The sequence below is a fragment of the Anomaloglossus baeobatrachus genome, chromosome 9, assembly GCF_048569485.1.
Source record: "Anomaloglossus baeobatrachus isolate aAnoBae1 chromosome 9, aAnoBae1.hap1, whole genome shotgun sequence".
In the NCBI taxonomy this organism is placed as follows: domain Eukaryota; kingdom Metazoa; phylum Chordata; class Amphibia; order Anura; family Aromobatidae; genus Anomaloglossus; species Anomaloglossus baeobatrachus.
Genome location: NC_134361.1, coordinates 76517035 through 76538491, shown reverse-complemented (window position 1 = coordinate 76538491; position 21457 = coordinate 76517035). Strand labels below are relative to the sequence as shown.

The window sequence follows — 21457 nt, the reverse complement described above, 5'->3', positions numbered from 1 at the left end:
ATTGCCCATGGTCTGTCTGGACTGCAAAGTCTCTAAGATGTTAGTCATAGTCACAGACAATCTATCAGCCGAAACTGCCACTCCGTCCCTTTCCCTGGACAGGGTTCACAGGTGGTTTCTTTGGCCACCTCTAGCAGAGACCCCGGCTGAGCGAGTGCTACAGGGGAGCATTGCACACAATGGGGGTCAGTGGAACCTGCCGGTGGAACGGTATCACATGCAGTACAAGCAGCATAGAAAGCCTGTGCCTTGGCACCCTTGCTTTTTTGCTGCTGTTGTCTAGCCATCTAGGATAGTATATAGCCAAGAATAGCGACCGTACAGTGCAATGTATAGCATACAAGCATAAAGTACAAATGAACACTTCAGCACATGCAATACACGCAGCATAGAAAGCTTGTGCCTTAGCACCCTTGCTTTTTGCTGCTCTTGTCTAGCCATCTAGGAGGGTATATATCCAAGAATAGCGACCGTACAGTGCAGTGTATAGCATACAAGCATAAAGTACAAATGACCACTTCGGCATTAGTGGGGTCAGCACTTCAGGTGCTGCTTACCGCCCGCACAAAAGCGGGAGTGTGGTCGCCAGAATCCTGTGACTGGTTGCCCAGAGCTTGTCTCCCTTCTCCAGCTCGGACTGCATGCAGGAATGGCCGCCGGCGTCCTGTGAAGAGGGGCGGGCCGTGGGCGTGCCCCAGACAAGAGCGGGAAACTGGCGTCCCACTGTGTCCAGTGAGGGGGCTGGAGAATGCAAAGCAGACTCCAGCTCTCGGCGCTGACTTTCTGTACAGCGTCCCGCCCCTCCCCTGACTGGCAGGGCTGGGGGCGGGAACGAAACGAAAACTAGGCCGCAAAGCCGGGGACTCGAGTAATAAGCGCGGCCGTCCTATGCACGGCCAGCGCGGAAGTCCCCGGCGCACCACAAGTCCCAGCCGCGCCACAGTGTAAAACACCCAGCAGCGGCCGGCGCGGCAGTTCCTAATACATAAATTCACTCAGCTAAGCTGCAGTGAATAAAAGCACAAGCGCTCCGCGCTGTTGTCCCCGGCGCACTAACACTCCCAGCAATGCTGGTGTGTGTGTGCGCGATGTGTACGGAGACACAGAGTACCTTAATGTAGCAGGGCCCTGTCCCTGACGATACTCAGCTCCATATCCAGCAGGTTCTCTGGGTCTGTGGATGGAGCCCGGTCTCAGTGCCTGGAGACCTGTAAGATCCCACTTCACCCAGAGCCCTGAGGGGGATGGGGAAGGAAAGCAGCATGTGGGCTCCAGCCTCCGTACCCGCAATGGATACCTCAACCTTACAAACACTGCCGACAGAAAGTGGGGTGAGAAGGGAGCATGATGGGGGCCCTAGTATGGGCCCTCTTTTCTTCCAACCGACATAGTCAGCAGCTGCTGCTGACTAAAAACAGTGGAGCTATGCGTGGATGTCTGACCTCCTTCGCACAAAGCATGAAAACTGAGCAGCCCGTGATCCCACGGGGGGTGTATAGGCAGAAGGGGAGGGGCCTTACACTTTTAAGTGTAATACTTTGTGTGGCCTCCGGAGGCAGTAGCTATACACCCAATTGTCTGGGTCTCCCAATAGAGCGACGAAGAAAGCCTTTGTTTATATTCTCTTTTGTTAGATTTCCACCAAAAATAAATTGATGATGGGGTCTCTCTATAAAAGGCACCTCAAAAGGAAACAGTACAACAAGAAGCCGGGCATTACCTTGTTAGTATCAGCAACACTGTTTTGCCTGGCATCAAATATAATAAGTTTATGTGACTGGGCGTTGGCATCCATGATCGTCTGCAAATACTTCTCATCCTCTTTGCACCTCTTGTCATTTGGCCCCACCAAAGGCTGGCTGCAGCGCGTGATGGTAGCCTGGCTCTCGGGGTGAATCCACGACAAGACCTAGAAACACAAAACCACAACTGACATACTAATAACCAACTCTGCTGCAATTAAAGGGACACTCATTTGCCTCCCAAGTTGTGACTGTCAGATCAAAAGCCTTGGAACAACACAGAGAATTTCTAATGTTAGCAGAGGACGTTACTGTCACATTAGGTACAAGATTTCTAAAAACCTGGAAACAAAATCTTACCGGAATACGTCCTTTGGCTCTAAACGCTCCGACCCGGGCCAGGTCATCATCTGCTACACTTGTGGGGACAACAAACACTGCTGGGTACGTGTCACAGAGCTCATACGTGCTGTTTATCTTTGAGATTTTCCAGCTTTCATTGGGCAAACCCTAAACAAAGTAATGGGGAAAAAACAAAGCCTGTTCATACAGTGGCCAGTGGCTTTCAGGACGTACAATGCTGCGTAACAGTATGCAGGGAAATTCTTTTTGACACATTACGCTCCTTATCCCCATTGCTTTTATATACATAGATAGAGATATTATCTATCTATCTATATGTATAGAGAATATATATATATATATATATATATATATATATATATATATATATATATATATATGAATAGATCGATATCTATTGATATATATATATATATACACATATACATATATATCTCTATCTATCTATATAGGTATAGAGAGAGAGATATAGATAGAGCTTGATAGAGGGATTATATATATATATATATATATATATATATATATATATATATATATATATATATATATATATATATATATATATATATATATATATATATATATATATATATATATATATATATATATATATATATATATATATATACACACATACATACATACATACATACATATACATACATACATACATACACAGTGCCTACAAGTAGTATTCAACCCCCTGCAGATTTAGCAGGTTTACACATTCGGAATTAACTTGGCATTGTGACACTTGGACTGTAGATCAGCCTGGAAGTGTGAAATGCACTGCAGCAAAAAAGAATGTTATTTCTTTATTTTTTTTTTAAATTGTGAAAAGTTTATTCAGAGGGTCATTTATTATTCAACCCCTCAAACCACAAGAATTCTGTTTGGTTCCCCTAAAGTATTAAGAAGTATTTCAGGCACAAAGAACAATGAGCTTCACATGTTTGGATTAATTATCTCTTCTTCCAGCCTTTTCTGACTAATTAAGACCCTCCCCAAACTTGTGAACAGCACTCATACTTGGTCAACATGGGAAAGACAAAGGAGCATTCCAAGGCCATTAGAGACAAGATCGTGGAGGGTCACAAGGCTGGCATATAGATATATATCTATATCTATATATATATCTATATCTATATATATAGATATATATATCTATATCTATATATATATCTCTATCTCTATCTCTATCTATCTATATCTCTATATATATCTCTATCTATCTATCTATCTATCTATATATATATATATAATATTTCAATCTCTCTCTCTCTACCTATATTGATATATTTATATATTTTTCTATCTATCCATATAGGTAGAGAGAGAGATAGAGAGATAGATATATGTATATAGTATATATGTGAGAGATAGAGATATATAGGTATATATAGAGATATATATAAAAATATATCTCTATTTATCTAAATATCTATCCATCTATATAGAGAGATAGAGATACACACACACACGTATGTGTACATATACACACAATTTATATACACAAGTATGTTTCTTTATTTTCATAATACTATTTGATCTCCCTGTCTTATTCCTGCAAGATTGTCTCTGAGGACGGCAGGATCTATAGAGCATCCTTAGAGGTAATTAGATGTAGCCTGTTTGCACGCGGAGACAGCAGCTCTATAAGATCTGATCAATACATTCTGAGGGAACAGGATCTGAACAGGAAAATGAATCATTCAGAAGCTTACAAATGCAGTGATCGATGGCAAATATAGGTGCAGAGGAATAAAAAGTGTAATTATCTGCAACCACATTTACTTCTAAAATCAAACCATTGATCTAGATCTGCATATCCACACTGCTGGGTCACACGGTACACATACATTTATACATGCACCCAATGGCTGATTTGTGTGTGTGTATATTATGTACACATAAACCACTGTGGATTCTCCTATTGCATACACACATCATACGTACATAAAGTGCAGTGCAAAGGTTTTAGGAAGGTGTGGGGGAAAAAACGCTGCTAAGTACCGTATTTTTCAGACTATAAGACGCACTCTTTTTTTCCCCCAAAATGTTGGGGGAAAGTGGGGGGTGCGTCTTATGGTCTGAATACAGGGCTGCGCGGAATGAGGGTGCTGCGGTGGAGCGGGTCATCGGGGGCATGAGCAGGCTGCAGCAGCACCTGCCGTGACCACGTGGACCCGCTCATTTAATATGCGCGCCCATCATCTCTCAGCGCTGACAGGTGGGCGGGATGATGGGCGAGGGGTAAACAGCCGACACGCATGATCACCCCCTGGCAACCGCAGCCTGGAGTGATCATGTGCGGCTGTATTCACTGCCCCCCGTGCATCATCATCAGCGCGGGGTGCAGTGAATCAGTACACTCACCTGTCACCATTCCCCTGCAGTACCGCGATCTCCTCCTGGCTGCCGGCGGCCGCTGAGTGGAGCCGTCCCCGTTCCCCTGTAGCACCGCGATGTCCTCCTGTCTGTGCCGGCGACCCCCAGGATGGGGGTATATTATAAGCAAGGATGGGGGTATATTATGAGCAGGATGGGGGTATATACAAGGCAGGAGGGATCATTACCAGGAGGGGGTACCTTAGTAGAGAATTTGGGGACATTACCCCCCATAACAGTGTCAACAGCAAATCCTCGCCCCATAACAGTGTGTCATGACTCCATTTTTTTGCTTAAAATTTTATTTTCCTATTTTCCTGCTCTAAAACCAGGGTGCGTCGTATGGTCAGGTGCGTCTTATAGTCCGAAAAATATGGTAAGTTTTCTTTAAAAAATACAAAAATGTTAAAGGGAACCTGTCACCAGTTTTTTTTTTTTTCACTATGAAACCAAAAGTGCCACACCACAGATCAGTCTACGCTGCATGTAATACTTGCACAGTGGGCATGGGATTTCTAGAAATCCCGTCCACTATGCTTGTACTGTACAAGGCAGCGTTTTGGACATAGCTGAAGCATGGTGCATCCAAAACACTGTGGGCACGCACCCTTAACGGGAACCCGTCACCAGTTTTTTCACTATGAAACCAAAAGGGTCACCTTCTGCAGCTCCTGGGCTGCATTCTATGAAGGTGCACCTTGTGCCGACTCCCCTTCGTCTCCTGTCCCTCCTTGTGAGCTTCTTCGCCATCCTCCTTTCATGATTGACGTGATGACGCCGCCGCCATCGTCATGCACGCTGCTCGGCCAAATCTCGCCTCTGTGCAGTCATTTCCCCATCTCGCGCAGGTGCAGTTCACCCTTGCGCGAGCCGATGCAGTGTTTGCGCATTAGTGGGATTATGGTAGGGTACGAGGATGACGCAGGGGACGTCATGCACATTGCCGACCATAATCTAGCGCATGCGCAAACACTGCGCCGCCTCGCGCAAGGGTGACCTGCACCTGCGCGAGATGGGGGAATGAATGCACAGACGCAAGATTTGACCGAGCAGTGTGCATGATGATGGCGGCGTCACGTCATTCATGAAAGGAGAATGGTGAAAAAGACCACAAGGAGGGACAGGAGACGAAAATGAGCATGCCCATCTGAACCTCACAGGTCATTAGCATACCTAATAGTAAGATTTTATCAAGTTATAGTCGGGATCTGCAAGGGGAGTCGGCACAAGGTGCACCTTCATAGAATGCAGCCCAGGAGCTGCAGAAGGTGACACTTTTGGTTTCATAGTGAAAAAAACTGGTGACAGGTTCCCTTTAAGGGTGCGTGCCCACGATCAGTGTCCACAGTGTTTTGGACGCAGCATGCTTCAGCTACGTCCAAAACACTGATGTACAGTACAAGCACAGTGGACGGGATTTCCACTGTACAAGTACTACCCGCAGCGTAGACTGATCTGTGGTGTGGCTTTCCGAGCCGCAGCATGTCAATTGTTTGCTGTGGAGTCGCAAGCGTTCTCTGCAGGGAAAACATTAGAGAGACACTGCAACTGCCCGAGCTTGGATCGTGGGCAACTGTGGTCTCCTGCGGAGGAGTTCCGTGGCCCCGTAGGTTAGGACCCGCCTGTTTCTGCTGTGACCACCCTTTGCCTTAGGGCGCAGTCAGACGGCCGTTTAACATGGACACCGTTCGCATCGCAATGCTCGGACTAGAGGGTGGCTCTCCAGACCAGAGCATGAGAGCTGCATAGAAATACCTGCTGCCACGCTGGAGTCCGAAGAGCCGCCGGCCAGTCCGAGCATTGCGAGGTGATTGTCGTCTATGTTATATGGCCAACTTACTGCACTCTCAAAAACAGCTTAAATTCTTCAAGATATGCCCACCTTGGAGACTATGAAAATTTGAGCAGCACCTACTGGATGTAGCAATCCAAAAAAATAAACATTGACCATTTAACAAGCCTTGGCTAATGTCCCAAGAGAAACGCAAAGCCAATCTCTCTATTTGCAGAGACGTGCTTCAGGGTGTTGCCGTTCCTCAGTCCAAAGCATGAGATCTGATTTTGCTGTATGACCCTCTCACTGGGGTCTAAAGGGTAACGTGCCAGCGTAAGGAGACTGGTTTGTCTTTTATCCCAAGTCATCTGGCAAGTCTTAAGGGGTCTATTGACTTTTGGAATTGCTACTTCCAGTAGGAGGCACTAGAGTTCAAGCATGCTCTCTGAGAGGCAATTTGCATATTTAAAGGGGTATTCTGGGGAGATAAATGCTACTGGCCCTGCCCCTAAAATATAAAGATGAGGTCTCTGCAGACCATGGCCATATCTTCTGCTTTCAGACAGAACAGAACCAGATATTATCAGAAGGCTGGTTGTTACTAGGCAGCATAGAGCAGACCACTCCCCCCGACGGGTGATCCAACATCCCAAAGGGTAAAACGGAGCAGAAAAGAGCAGCTTTAGTGTCACACTGAATTCCAGGTAGTGTTAGGAAATGGAACAGCACTGTGCATCTCATCTTTATAGTTTATTAGGGCAGGGCCGTAGAAGAACTTGTTTTTTTTATCTCCCCGGAGTAACCCTTTAATTTCACAGAGGAGCACTGCATAGCCTACAAGTCTCCTTACACTAGCATGCCACTCTCTACAATGAGAGACGTTACCCCTTAGATCTTCTAGGTACACCTGCCACAAGTAAGCCTCGCAACAATCGTACTCCTGCGATTATGGATTGGGGTGTCAATGCACTGTAGCCAGACCCCTCCAGCCTACATTCCAAGTACACAAACCGCTCAGAGCTACATTGAATTGATTATGAAACCAGTGGTTCCGCAATTTCTCCAAAATATCTTAGGAACTGTTTGACAATGACCATGTCACTGTGAGGAATCTGTATAGCCTAAATGTGCTACCGTGGCATTCAGCGCCTCCAGACTTGTTTCCCATTGATTACATCTGGGATGTCTTTAGTCTACTCTTGGAAAAGGAGCTGCCAGCAGCGGATATTGAGGATTTCCCAAGTGCATTCAGCATAGCAGAACATTCCTCACGCAACTATGAATAACCTCAATGATAGCCAGGGCGTCAGGGTGTGGGGATTTCTGCACACTGCTCTCATACTCGATAATTAATAAATCGAGATGCTTGGAAAATGTTCTTTTCATCATATACATATAATTAAAATATCTATCCATCCTTTGATTTCCATTAATTCATGATTTTTCCTTCTTGGTGTTGTAATTTCAATGTTGAGGAGTGATCTCTCCAGTATTGATATAGTATGTATGATACACATATTTGTATATATTACACACATACATACTCCATTGTGTATATGATATGTACTGTGTGTGTGTGTAATATATATATTATATATATATATCTATATATATCTATATATATAATTGACTTATTCTGTCTGTCTGTCTGTCTTGCTCCAAAATTGTGTCCTTACGGTGACACAAAGCGGATTGGCCGCTGGCCTCGCCATGCCCCCCCCACCCCCGCACGGATTGGTCGCTCGCCCTGGCTCCCCCCCCCACACGGATTGGCCGGCCGCTCGCACAGGCTCCGCCCCCAACACGGATTGGCCTCTCACCCCGGCACCCTGCACGTATTGGCAACTCGGCCACGCCCCGCCCCCCTCACGCAATGCACGCTCGCTCTGGCCCCGCCCCCCGCACGCATCCCCCGAACTGACATGGAGACACGACTCCCAGGTGAGTACTGTACCCCCAGGAGCCCACACCAGCATACGCCGCCAACCCAGCCGACACAAACCCTCGAATTGCTGGGGTTTGCCGCCGTATGCTGCTGTGGGCTCCCGTGCGAGTGGGGGACGGGATGCGCTGGTAACCATGGTAGCAGTTACCAGCGTATCAAGGTCCTGCAGCGGCGGAACATCCACACGCACACACATAACAACAGACACACACACACACACACATCAGATCACACTCACTCTCTCACACACATCACATCGCATCCACACACTCACAGCATCCGGAGATATCGCTTGCTTCTCAGCCGCGATACTGTGCTGCAGTGAGCTTCCAGGACCTGCCGGAGGATCACATGGCCAGAAGCATGTGGTATCTCCGGATGTTGTGAGTGAGCGCGTATGTGCAATATCGTCAATGTGTGTGTGTGTGTGTGTGTGTGTGTGTGTATATGCGATCGGATCTGTGAGTGTTGGCAGAGGAGCACGGCGTGCTGGAGGAGGCTGGGGACAGAGAGGCAGAGGCTGGGGGCAGAGGAGCACGGCGTGCTGGAGGAGGCTGGGGACAGAGAGGCAGAGGCTGGGGACAGAGAGGCAGAGGCTGGGGACAGAGAGGCAGGGGCTGGGAGGAGAGAGAGGCAGGGGCTGGGAGGAGAGAGAGGCAGAGGCTGGGAGGAGAGAGAGGCAGAGGCTGGGAGGAGAGAGAGGCTGAGGCTGGGAGGAGAGAGGCTGAGGCTGGGAGGAGAGAGGCTGATGCTGGGAGGAGAGAGGCTGATGCTGGGAGGAGAGAGGCTGATGCTGGGAGGAGAGAGGCTGATGCTGGGAGGAGAGAGGCTGATGCTGGGAGGAGAGAGGCTGATGCTGGGAGGAGAGAGGCTGATGCTGGGAGGAGAGAGGCTGATGCTGGGAGGAGAGAGGCTGATGCTGGGAGGAGAGAGGCTGATGCTGGGAGGAGAGAGGCTGATGCTGGGAGGAGAGAGGCTGATGCTGGGAGGAGAGAGGCTGATGCTGGGAGGAGAGAGGCTGATGCTGGGAGGAGAGAGGCTGATGCTGGGAGGAGAGAGGCTGATGCTGGGAGGAGAGAGGCTGATGCTGGGAGGAGAGAGGCTGATGCTGGGAGGAGAGAGGCTGATGCTGGGAGGAGAGAGGCTGATGCTGGGAGGAGAGAGGCTGATGCTGGGAGGAGAGAGGCTGATGCTGGGAGGAGAGAGGCTGATGCTGGGAGGAGAGAGGCTGATGCTGGGAGGAGAGAGGCTGATGCTGGGAGGAGAGAGGCTGATGCTGGGAGGAGAGAGGCTGATGCTGGGAGGAGAGAGGCTGATGCTGGGAGGAGAGAGGCTGATGCTGGTGCAGCATGGGGGATGGAGCACGATGGGGGGTGCGCAGCATGGCGGATGGAGCACGTTTGGGAGTGCGCAGCATGGCGGATGGAGCACGTTTCGAAGTGCGCAGCATGGCGGATGGAGAACGTTTGGAAATGCGCAGCATGGCGGATGGAGCACGTTTGGAAGTGCGCAGCATGGCGGATGGAGCACGTTTGGGAGTGCGCAGCATGGCGGATGGAGCACGTTTGGGAGTGCGCAGCATGGCGGATGGAGCACAATGGGGGGTGCGCAGCATGGGGGATGGAGCACGATGGGAGGTGCACACCTCCCCCCAACACACCCACACACACACACAAACACACAACACACACTGGGAACCACAAACACCGCCCTACACAGACACCCACACCCACACAACGCTGCACACACACACAACACTCAACACACAAACACCGCGGCATACATAAATATACGCACATACCGCACAACACAAAACATACCTCCCCCAAAACACACCACACCCACACAAACCGCGCAACACACACACACAACGCTCCACAAACAACGCAACACACATACAACACCGCTCTCGCCCCCCGCCACACCCAGACAACACCCAGAACATGTACAGCGCCCTACACAAACACTTGGTAACTACAGATAACATCATTTGGACTGTAGATCAGCCTGGAAGTGTGAAATGCACTGCAGCAAAAAAGAATGTTATTTCTTTTTTTTTTTAAATTGTGAAAAGTTTATTCAGAGGGTCATTTCTTATTCAACCCCTCAAACCACCAGAATTCTGTTTGGTTCCCCTAAAGTATTAAGAAGTATTTCAGGCACAAAGAACAATGAGCTTCACATGTTTGGATTAATTATCTCTTTTTCCAGCCTTTTCTGACTAATTAAGACCCTCCCCAAACTTGTGAACAGCACTCATACTTGGTCAACATGGGAAAGACAAAGGAGCATTCCAAGGCCATCAGAGACAAGATCGTGGAGGGTCACAAGGCTGGCAAGGGGTACAAAACCCTTTCCAAGGAGTTGGGCCTACCTGTCTCCACTGTTGGGAGCATCATCCGAAAGTGGAAGGCTTATGGAACTACTGTTAGCCTTCCACGGCCTGGACAGCCTTTGAAAGTTTCCACCCGTGCCGAGGCCAGGCTTGTCCGAAGAGTCAAGGCTAACCCAAGGACAACAAGGAAGGAGCTCCGGGAAGATCTCATGGCAGTGGGGACATTGGTTTCAGTCAATACCATAAGTAAACGTACTCCACCGCAATGGTCTCCGTTCCAGACGAGCCCGTAAGGTACCTTTACTTTCAAAGCGTCATGTCAAGGCTCGTCTACAGTTTGCTCATGATCACTTGGAGGACTCGGAGACAGACTGGTTCAAGGTTCTCTGGTCTGATGAGACCAAGATCGAGATCTTTGGTGCCAACCACACACGTGACGTTTGGAATCTGGATGGCACTGCATACGACCCCAAGAATACCATCCCTACAGTCAAGCATGGTGGTGGCAGCATCATGCTGTGGGGCTGTTTCTCAGCCAAGGGGCCTGGCTATCTGGTCCGCATCCATGGGAAGATGGATAGCACGGCCTACCTGGAGATTAATCTTATGATGGGTCGTCATTTCATCTTCCAACAAGACAACGACCCAAAGCACACAGCCAAGAAAACCAAGGCCTGGTTTAAGAGGGAAAAAAATCAAGGTGTTACAGTGGCCTAGTCAGTCTCCTGACCTTAACCCAATTGAAAACTTGTGGAAGGAGCTCAAGATTAAAGTCCACATGAGACACCCAAAGAACCTAGATAACTTGGAGAAGATCTGTATGGAGGAGTGGGCCAAGATAACTCCAGAGACCTGTGCCGGCCTGATCAGGTCTTATAAAAGACGATTATTAGCTGTAATTGCAAACAAGGGTTATTCCACAAAATATTAAACCTAGGGGTTGAATAATAATTGACCCACACTTTTATGTTGAAAATTTATTAAAATTTAACTGAGCAACATAACTTGTTGGTTTGTAAGATTTATGCATCTGTTAATAAATCCTGCTCTTGTTTGAAGTTTGCAGGCTCTAACTTATTTGCATCTTATCAAACCTGCTAAATCTGCAGGGGGTTGAATACTACTTGTAGGCACTGTATAATATATATATATATATATCAAAATCATACATTAACTACACAATACGTAAATTCTAGAATACCCGATGCATAGAATCGGGCCACCTTCTAATATATATACACATATATATATATATATATATATATATATATATATATATATATATATATATATATATATATATATATATATATATATATATATATATATATATATATACACACACACATACATACATACATACATACATACATATATAATTGCCTTATTCTGTCTGTCTTTTCTTGCTCCAAAATGGTGTCCTTACCGTGACATGTCCTTACGGTGACAAACAGCGAATTGGCCGCTGGGCTAGCCATGGCCTCGCCCCCCCCAGCACAAATTGGCCGCTCGCCTCCTCCCCCCCGCACGGATTGGCCGCTCGCCTCGCCTCGGGTCCGCCCCCCCGCACGGATTGGCCATGTCCTTACGGTGACAAACAGCGGATTGGCCGCTGGGCTCGCCATGGCCCCGCCCCCCGCACGGATTGGCCGCTCGGCTTCACGGATTGGCCATGGCCCCGCCCCCCGCACGGATTGGCCGCTCGCCTCGGGTCTGCCCCCCGCACGGATTGGCCGCTCGCCCAGGCTCCGCCCCCCCACGGAATGGCCTCTCGCCCCGAGGTGAGCGCATCAAGGTCCTGCAGCGGCGGCACACACACACACACACACACACACACACACACCATTGTGCATGATCACATTGCTCTGAAACAGTCTGAATAGGACGGAGATAACCGGTGTGTGTAGTTTTACATATGAATTGATGACGTTCCCCTTGAAGAGGCCTAGTGTGCGCACATCCTATGTAGAGATACGGGACTGCTGGGAGTATATACTGACATGAAGCAATGTATTGTTGGTAAATTATTTATATGGTGCTGACATTCTGCAGTAAAGGATAAGGCTCTTCATTGGCATTTACTACAATACATCTTGCAGACTGATTGCTCAACAACCCTTAAATCAGCAGAGTAGAGTGATAATAGCTGTGCCGTCACTAGCACATGAGCGTACGCATAATAAGGGGGGTATGAGGCGCAGGGGTGTAACATTATCAGGATGTATCACGATACGGTCACATCTGCGTCACTGTTTCCGGTACACACAGAAACCTCCATGCAGTGTTGGATCCTTCACACAACAGACGTCAATAGCTCCCAACGGACCCCACTCCTTTATAATGAAGTATGTTGACATTTTGACAATTTAACAGGAAAGATAGATTGCACGCTGCGCTATCCCTCTCATCATGCATGATGATATCTGCAGTGAGGTTGGATGTGAAAAGTCTAAGGCTATGTTCACACACTGCGTTTTTGGTCCGTTTTTGCTGCAGTAATTTCTTGAGAAATTCTTGTAGCCTTTCTGCATTCCCCAACATTCCCCAGCAAAACCTTTGGCAAAAAAAATTAGCTGTGCGCACACTGCGTTTTTTTCTTAAGAAAATTCTTTCAGTAGATTTTCTTAAGAAAAAGAATGAGCATGTCACTTCTTTTCTGCAGCTAACTGCGTTATTTCACTCCATTGACTGTAATGTAATCATGAAATAGCGCAGGAATAACGCAGGTAGCAAGTGATGTCCGTTATTCCTGCGTTATACCTGCGTTATTTTGCGTTTTCAGGACATAGTGTACGTACATTCCTGCCCTGCGTTTTGCAGGGAAGTGTTGTCACTAGGACAGGAAGAGGAAGAAGAGAAAAAAAAAAAAAAAAAAGCGTGTGCTCCACTGTATTTTTACCTTCCAGCCGGGTAAACACACAGCGGCGGCCCAGTATTCTCAGGCTGGGGAGGGCGAGGGCCAGGGTTAATGCCCCCCCCTCCTCCTGCAGCCGAGAATCTCAGCCGCAGCTGCCCCGGGACTGTCGCATCCATTATGCGACAGTCCCGGAGTGTCCCCGGCTCTTCCAGATGCCGTGATGCAGTGGCCATCCAGGTAATAAGGAGTTAACGGCAACCAATAGCTGCCGCTAAGTCCAAGATTAGTAATGGCAGTGTCTATGACACGCCGTCACTAATCTGTAAGTGAAAGTAAAGAAACACACACCAAAAATCCTTTATTTTGAATAAAAGACAAAAAGCCGCTCTTTCTCCAGTTTATTAACCCCTCCCAAACACAGAGGTCTGACGTAATCCACAGCGATGTCCCACGGCGCTTCCAGCCCTGCTCCAGCTGCATGTGACAGTTCTCCACGCAGCCTCGATCAGGGAGTGACTGCTGAATGCGGCTCCTGAGCGAGGTGCAGAGGACTTTTCTTACGGCCGCTGATGTGAACACATTACTGGCCGCGAGAAGTGCAGTGTGTGTGGGGGAAAACATAAATAATGCTGGAATATCTATCGTCCGTCTGTCTGTCTATCTATCCCTCTATCTAGTTATCTGTCTGTCTATCTATCCATCTATCTATCCATCCCATATCTATCTATCCCTCTATTATCTATCCCTCTATTATCTCTCTTTCTATATCTATCTATTCCCCTAAATATCTATCTATCTATCAATCCATCTATCCCTCTATCTATATCTCTGTATTATCTATTTTTTTTTTTTTTCATTTTCAACATGCTTTATTGCTGTAAAGGCATTAAAAAAATGCAGGGACCAACCTGAAAAAAAACGCACCAAAAATGCACCAAAACGCACCTGCGTTATTGGTGCGTTTAACGCAGGTGCGCTAATCCTTCACTCAAGAAATTTCTTAAGAAATTTAAGAAAAATCATTTTTCTAGTGTGAACATAGCCTTAGATTAAAATGTGGCGCAAATAAATTAGAGATCCAAAGCTAAATAACGAACCCATTTCAGTGCATCTCTAAGGTCCCCCATACATAAGACTAATGCGAGGCGGATCCACGGATATCGACAGGTTCACGAGACTACTGTGTATGGGGGCACTGATCGTCGTTCATATTGTTCTCCCGAAAATAAGTCATCAGCCAATGTATCGGCTAAACAAGCCCTCTTGAGATTGGGAATCGGTAGAGATGCCCGTTTAGCTGAACAATAGGCCACAGCATTGTTTGGCCAACAGCCATCTGATGTGTATGGGGACCTTAAGAAGCACTCCTTGGACAGGGCTGTATCACCAGACCCAAGCAGGCATGGCGGGAAGGATTAGAGCCTTGATGAGGGGATATTATATAGTCTATGGGAGTTGTGCCTCATCACAGAAGATGAGTGGGACTGACACTGGTACAATCTGTACTCCTATTTATCGTCCCGCAGACAGGCTGACCTACATATCCAACAGGATATAAGATCCCCTTGTCGCTGGTTACTGGGCTTACATGCATTCGCTAATACATCAGCTAAGTAGCTTTTTTTTTTTTTTCAAATATTCCTATAGCAGTAATACAATACCAGAGTTACCTTACTCATCGTTAGCATTGTAGAGTGCAGTTGTATGTACTGTATTTTTGTAGTTATGTTGTGTTTTTTTAATTTAGGTTCCCAGTATATAAGATCACCTTGTCGTTGGTTACTGGGCTCATATGTAATGGCCAATACATAAGCTAAGTATCTTTTTTCAAATATTCCCAGAGCAGTAATGCAATACCAGAGTTCCCTTATTGATTGTTAGCATTTTAGAGTGCAGCTGTATGTATTCTGTAATTACTGTATTCTGAGGTTTTCTAGAAGTGACCAAAAACTGCAAAAATATGTCAGTGCAGTGAAGTATAGCACCATACCTGTCTCTTGTATTCTGCTGCAGGGTCATAAACTTTCCAGCCATTCATGGAGAACTTTTCTTTATAGCTGAAGGCAAACAGAGGCTGGAAAAGAAACACGATTTTATGGAAGTTATTTTGTAAATCAGGACAATTGCATTTGTCAAAGAAAGAAAAAATATTGCAAGAAGAAATCAAGAAGCAAGTCTACGATTAACAGCAAGAGAGCAATACTCCGTCCTGGATTATACGCGACTCCTAACCCTAACAGGCAGCAATAACTCTCCACACCCAGGCCTACTCTGGATTATATGCCGAGCTCTTGTACAATCTACCACATCTAAAGTCACTCTACAAGCAGATTCCCAGCTGCAAAACCTTCCAATACAAATCTACATCAAAACCGGACACAAGATCCTGCTGCATTATATGTGGCTTTGCTGTGGGTATCCCCTATGCATTATAACAGTGAAATGCGCCGTGAAAATCTGCAGCAGAAAAAGATAAAGAATGGATTTTAAATTCACTCAGCAAGTCAATGTGTGATTTTTTTTTCCACAGCCTGTATTTGATGTTTGGTAAAAGCTCATCCACTTTGCTTGTACAGTCATACGGCCAGATGTGAACGTACCCTAATGATCATCAATGTACGGAGTGCAAAGCTCAGAGCGCACAGCAGTGGGGCCTTCTGCTTGGCCGTCAGCCCAAAGACAATACGGTACTATAAAAATGGACATTTATCATTTGAGTTAGCTTAAAAATGTGTTAATTTTTAATATTTACTACAATGAAATGAAAGCATAAGAGCCGCCGATGCCTGAGAGGCGAGCCTAAGAGCCGCCGACGCCTGAGAGGCGAGCCCAAGAGCCGCCGACGCCTGAGAGGCGAGCCTAAGAGCCACCGACGCCTGAGAGGCGAGCCTAAGAGCCGCCGACGCCTGAGAGGCGAGCCTAAGAGCCGCCGACGCCTGAGAGGCGAGCCTAAGAGCCGCCGACGCCTGAGAGGCGAGCCTAAGAGCCGCCGACGCCTGAGAGGCGAGCCTAAGAGCCGCCGACGCCTGAGAGGCGAGCCTAAGAGCCGCCGACGCCTGAGAGGCGAGCCTAAGAGCCGCCGACGCCTGAGAGGCGAGCCTAAGAGCCGCCGACGCCTGAGAGGCGAGCCTAAGAGCCGCCGACGCCTGAGAGGCGAGCCTAAGAGCCGCCGACGCCTGAGAGGCGAGCCTAAGAGCCGCCGACGCCTGAGAGGCGAGCCTAAGAGCCGCCGACGCCTGAGAGGCGAGCCTAAGAGCCGCCGACGCCTGAGAGGCGAGCCTAAGAGCCGCCGACGCCTGAGAGGCGAGCCTAAGAGCCGCCGACGCCTGAGAGGCGAGCCTAAGAGCCGCCGACGCCTGAGAGGCGAGCCTAAGAGCCGCCGACGCCTGAGAGGCGAGCCTAAGAGCCGCCGACGCCTGAGAGGCGAGCCTAAGAGCCGCCGACGCCTGAGAGGCGAGCCTAAGACTCGCCAACACCTCCCGATGTGAATGTGAGATGGGCTGGATTACTTCTTCACATAAATATGGGGTAGCTTGGGTACTTGTAAGCTATGAGACTGCTCGCTCATACAAAAGAATAAGCCAGTAACATAAAATGAGCGATATTCAACTTGAAAGCAAAATTTAGAAACATTTAATCCGGGTAGATTAAATGTCCACTGTCATGCCCGCCTCATCCTTTCCACAGTCGCAGCTGATTTCAGTCTTAGTAAACATGTTTTTTTCAGCTTGTAATATCAACACGGGGGTCTTTACATCCTTCCAACAGAATGGTATAGTTTTCCTGGCAGTGAACAAAATACGCAAAGCAAAAAAATAAATATCTTGGATCCAGGGAGGATTGCAGGCAGAGCTGAATCATGAACGCTTCACTACCATCCAAAGAGACAATTATTCAGTTATGCACAATTCTTTCCGAATCTAAAACCAGCGATTACTCATCGATCAGTTCACAGTGAATCTCGGGTCTACATATTCCTCACATATTGGGGAGTTCATGATAAAGGCACTGCTGATCATCGGGGAAACAACCGGCTCCTGAGAGGCCACAGGAAGACAACTCTCCGCCATCAGAGCCGGGGACGACCCCGGGGTGTGGAGCCATGGGGCAACAAGACATTACCAACAGACTGGAGAAAGGGAAGACACAAGTAACATTTCAGTGTTTGCAAAAGAGGATCAGCGTTACCGTGTCCCACAACCCGGCACAGAACCCTAATTCACTAACCCTAATGATCCACCACAAGAGCGTCTCCCCAAGAATATAGGCAGCTGCCTACCTATTGGATGTACGTAGGCCTTCTATACAACGTATGCCACTTTTGACTACCAAAAGAAGGGAATTTTGTTTACTTACCGTAAATTCCTTTTCTTCTAGCTCCAATTGGGAGACCCAGACAATTGGGTGTATAGCTACTGCCTCCGGAGGCCGCACAAAGTACTACACTTAAAAGTGTAAGGCCCCTCCCCTTCTGGCTATACACCCCCCCGTGGGAGCACGGGTCCCTCAGTTTTAGTGCAAAAGCAAGAAGGAGGAAAGCCAATAACTGTTTCAAAAACAAATTCAATCCGATAAACAATATCGTAGAACGTAACTTATCAACATGAACAACATGTGCACCCGAAAAACAAATACCCTAAGAAAAAACAGGGCGGGTGCTGGGTCTCCCAATTGGAGCTAGAAGAAAAGGAATTTACGGTAAGTAAACAAAATTCCCTTCTTCTTTTTCGCTCCTAATTGGGAGACCCAGACAATTGGGACGTCCAAAAGCAGTCCCTGGGTGGGTAAAAGAATACCTCGTGATCGGGCTGTCAGGCAGCCCTTTCTTACAGGTGGGCCACCGCCGCCTGCAGGACTTGTCTACCTAGGCTGGCATCCGCCGAAGCGTAGGTATGCACCTGATAATGCTTGGTAAAAGTGTGCAGACTCGACCAGGTAGCCGCCTGGCACACCTGCTGAGCCGTAGCCTGATGCCGTAATGCCCAGGACGCACCCACGGCTCTGGTAGAATGGGCCTTCAGTCCAGAAGGAGTCGGAAGCCCAGCAGAACGGTAGGCGTGAAGAATTGGTTCCTTGATCCACCGCGCAAGGGTGGATTTGGAAGCTTGCGACCCTTTATGCTGACCAGCGACCTGGATAAAGAGTGCATCCGAACGGCGCAGAGGCGCCGTGCGGGAAATGTAGATCCTGAGTGCTCTCACCAGGTCCAACAGATGCAAACCCTTTTCAAATTGGTAAACTGGATGCGGACACAAAGATGGTAAAGTGATATCCTGATTGAGATGAAAGGAAGATACCACCTTGGGAAGAAACTCTGGAATTGGACGCAGTACTACCTTGTCTTGGTGAAACACCAGGAAGGGAGAATTGCAAGATAACGCTGCCAGCTCTGACACTCTCCGAAGAGACGTGACCGCCACCAGAAAAGCCACTTTCTGTGAAAGCCGAGAAAAGGAAATCTCCTTCATAGGCTCGAAAGGTGGCTTCTGGAGAGCAATTAGAACCTTGTTCAGATCCCAGGGTTCCAACGGCCGCTTGTAAGGGGGAACGGTATGACAAACCCCTTGCAGGAACGTGCGTACCTTAGGAAGTCGCGCCAGGCGCTTCTGAAAGAATACGGATAGCGCAGAGACTTGTCCTTTAAGGGAGCTAAGCGACAAACCTTTTTCCAACCCAGACTGCAGGAGGGAAAGAAAAACAGGCAATGCAAATGGCCAGGGAGAAACTCCCTGAGCAGAGCACCAAGATAAGAATATCTTCCACGTTCTGTGGTAGATCTTGGCGGAGGATGATTTCCTAGCCTGTCTCATGGTGGCAACAACATCATGAGATAAACCTGAGGTCCCTAGGATCCAGGACTCAATGGCCACACAGTCAGGTTCAGGGCCGCAGAATTCAGATGGAAAAACGGCCCTTGAGACAGCAAGTCTGGACGGCCTGGTAGCGCCCACGGTTGTCCTACCGTGAGATGCCACAGATCCGGGTACCACGACCTCCTTGGCCAGTCTGGAGCGACGAGAATGGCGCAACGGCAATCGGACCTGATTTTGCGGAGCACTCTGGGCAACAATGCCAGAGGTGGGAACACATAAGGTAGTCGGAACTGCGACCAATCCTGAACTAAGGCGTCTGCCGCCAGAGCTCGGTGATCGTGAGACCGTGCCATGAAAACCGGGACCTTGTTGTTGTGCCGTGACGCCATCAGGTCGACGTCCGGCATCCCCCAGCGGCGACAGATCTCCTGAAACACGTCCGGGTGAAGGGACCATTCCCCTGCGTCCATGCCCTGGCGACTGAGAAAGTCTGCTTCCCAGTTTTCCACGCCTGGGATGTGAACTGCGAATATGGTGGATGCTGTGTTTTCCACCCACTTCAGAATCCGCCGGACTTCTTGAAAGGCTTGTCGACTGCGTGTTCCCCCTTGGTGGTTGATGTACGCCACCGCTGTGGAATTGTCCGACTGAATCCGGATCTGCTTGCCCTCCAGCCACTGTTGGAAGGCTCGCAGAGCAAGATAGACTGCTCTGATTTCCAGAACATTGATCTGAAGGGTGGACTCTGAGTCCACGTACCCTGAGCCCTGTGGTGAAGAAACACTGCTCCCCACCCTGATAGGCTCGCATCTGTCGTGACCACCGCCCAGGATGGGGGTAGGAACGACTTTCCTTTTGACAATGAGGTGGGAAGAAGCCACCATCGGAGAGAGTCCTTGGCTGCCTGAGAGAGGGAGACATCCCTGTCGAGGGACGTCGACTTCCCGTCCCATTGGCGGAGAATGTCCCATTGTAGAGGGCGCAGATGAAACTGCGCGAAAGGGACTGCTTCCATTGCTGCCACCATCTTCCCTAGGAAATGCATGAGGCGCCTCAAGGAGTGGGACTGGTTCTGCAGGAGAGATTGCACCCCTGTCTGCAGAGAGCACTGCTTGTCCAGTGGAAGCTTCACTATCGCTGAGAGAGTATGAAACTCCATGCCAAGATATGTTAGTGATTGGGTCGGGGTTAGATTTGACTTTGAAAAGTTGATAATCCACCCGAAACTCTGGAGAGTCTTCAGTGCCACGTTCAGACTGTGTTGGCATGCCTCTTGAGAGGGTGCCTTTATAAGTAGATCGTCCAAATACGGGATCACGGAGTGACCCTGCGAGTGCAGGACAGCTACTACTGCTGCCATGACCTTGGTGAAGACCCGAGGGGCTGTTGCCAGCCCGAAAGGTAACGCTACGAACTGCAGGTGTTCGCTTTCAATAACGAAGCGTAGAAAACGCTGATGCTCTGGCGCAATCGGCACGTGAAGATACGCATCTTTGATGTCTATTGATGCTAAAAAATCTCCTTGAGACATTGAGGCTATGACGGAGCGTAGAGATTCCATCCGGAACCTCCTGGTTTTTACGTGTTTGTTGAGCAACTTTAGATCCAGGACGGGCCGAAAGGACCCGTCCTTCTTTGGCACCACAAACAGATTGGAGTAAAAACCGTGACCTTGTTCCTGAAGAGGAACGGAAGTCACCACTCCTTCCGCCTTTAGAGCGGCCACCGCCTGCAGCAGAGCATCGGCTCGGTCGGGCGGTGGGGAAGTTCTGAAGAAACGAGTTGGAGGACGAGAGCTGAACTCTATCCTGTACCCGTGAGACAGAATGTCCCTCACCCAACGGTCTTTGACCTGTGACAGCCAAATGTCGCCAAAGCGGGAGAGCCTGCCACCGACCGAGGATGCGGAGAGAGGAGGCTGAAAGTCATGAGGAAGCCGTCTTGGTAACGGTTCTTCCTGCTGTCTTTTTTGGGCGTGATTGAGTCCGCCAAGAATCTGAGCCTCTCTGATCCTTTTGAGTCCTTTTGGACGAGGAGAATTGGGACCTGCCTGAGCCTCGAAAGGACCGAAAACCAGACTGACCCCTCCTTTGTTGGGGCTTGTTTTGTCTGTGTTGAGGTAAGGATGAGTCCTTACCCTTGGAGTGTTTAATGATTTCATCCAAACGCTCCCCAAACAATCGGTCACGAGAAAAAGGCAAACTGGTTAAGCACTTCTTGGAAGCAGAATCTGCCTTCCA

General features: G+C 48.4%; 1 protein-coding gene across 7 annotated transcripts in view; it reads right to left on the bottom strand.

Annotated features, from left to right (window-relative positions):
- MTMR1 (myotubularin related protein 1) overlaps positions 1 to 21457 on the bottom strand; it is a 122433-nt gene that overhangs the window by 53719 nt on the left and 47257 nt on the right. For all 7 annotated transcript variants that reach the window (XM_075323800.1, XM_075323796.1, XM_075323797.1 and 4 more), the window contains 3 exons: positions 15395 to 15478; positions 2103 to 2252; positions 1721 to 1909 (listed from right to left, as the gene is read on the bottom strand). In XM_075323800.1, the coding sequence (XP_075179915.1) occupies positions 1721 to 1909; positions 2103 to 2252; positions 15395 to 15478 (423 nt within the window). The remainder of the gene's footprint in view (positions 1 to 1720; positions 1910 to 2102; positions 2253 to 15394; positions 15479 to 21457) is intronic.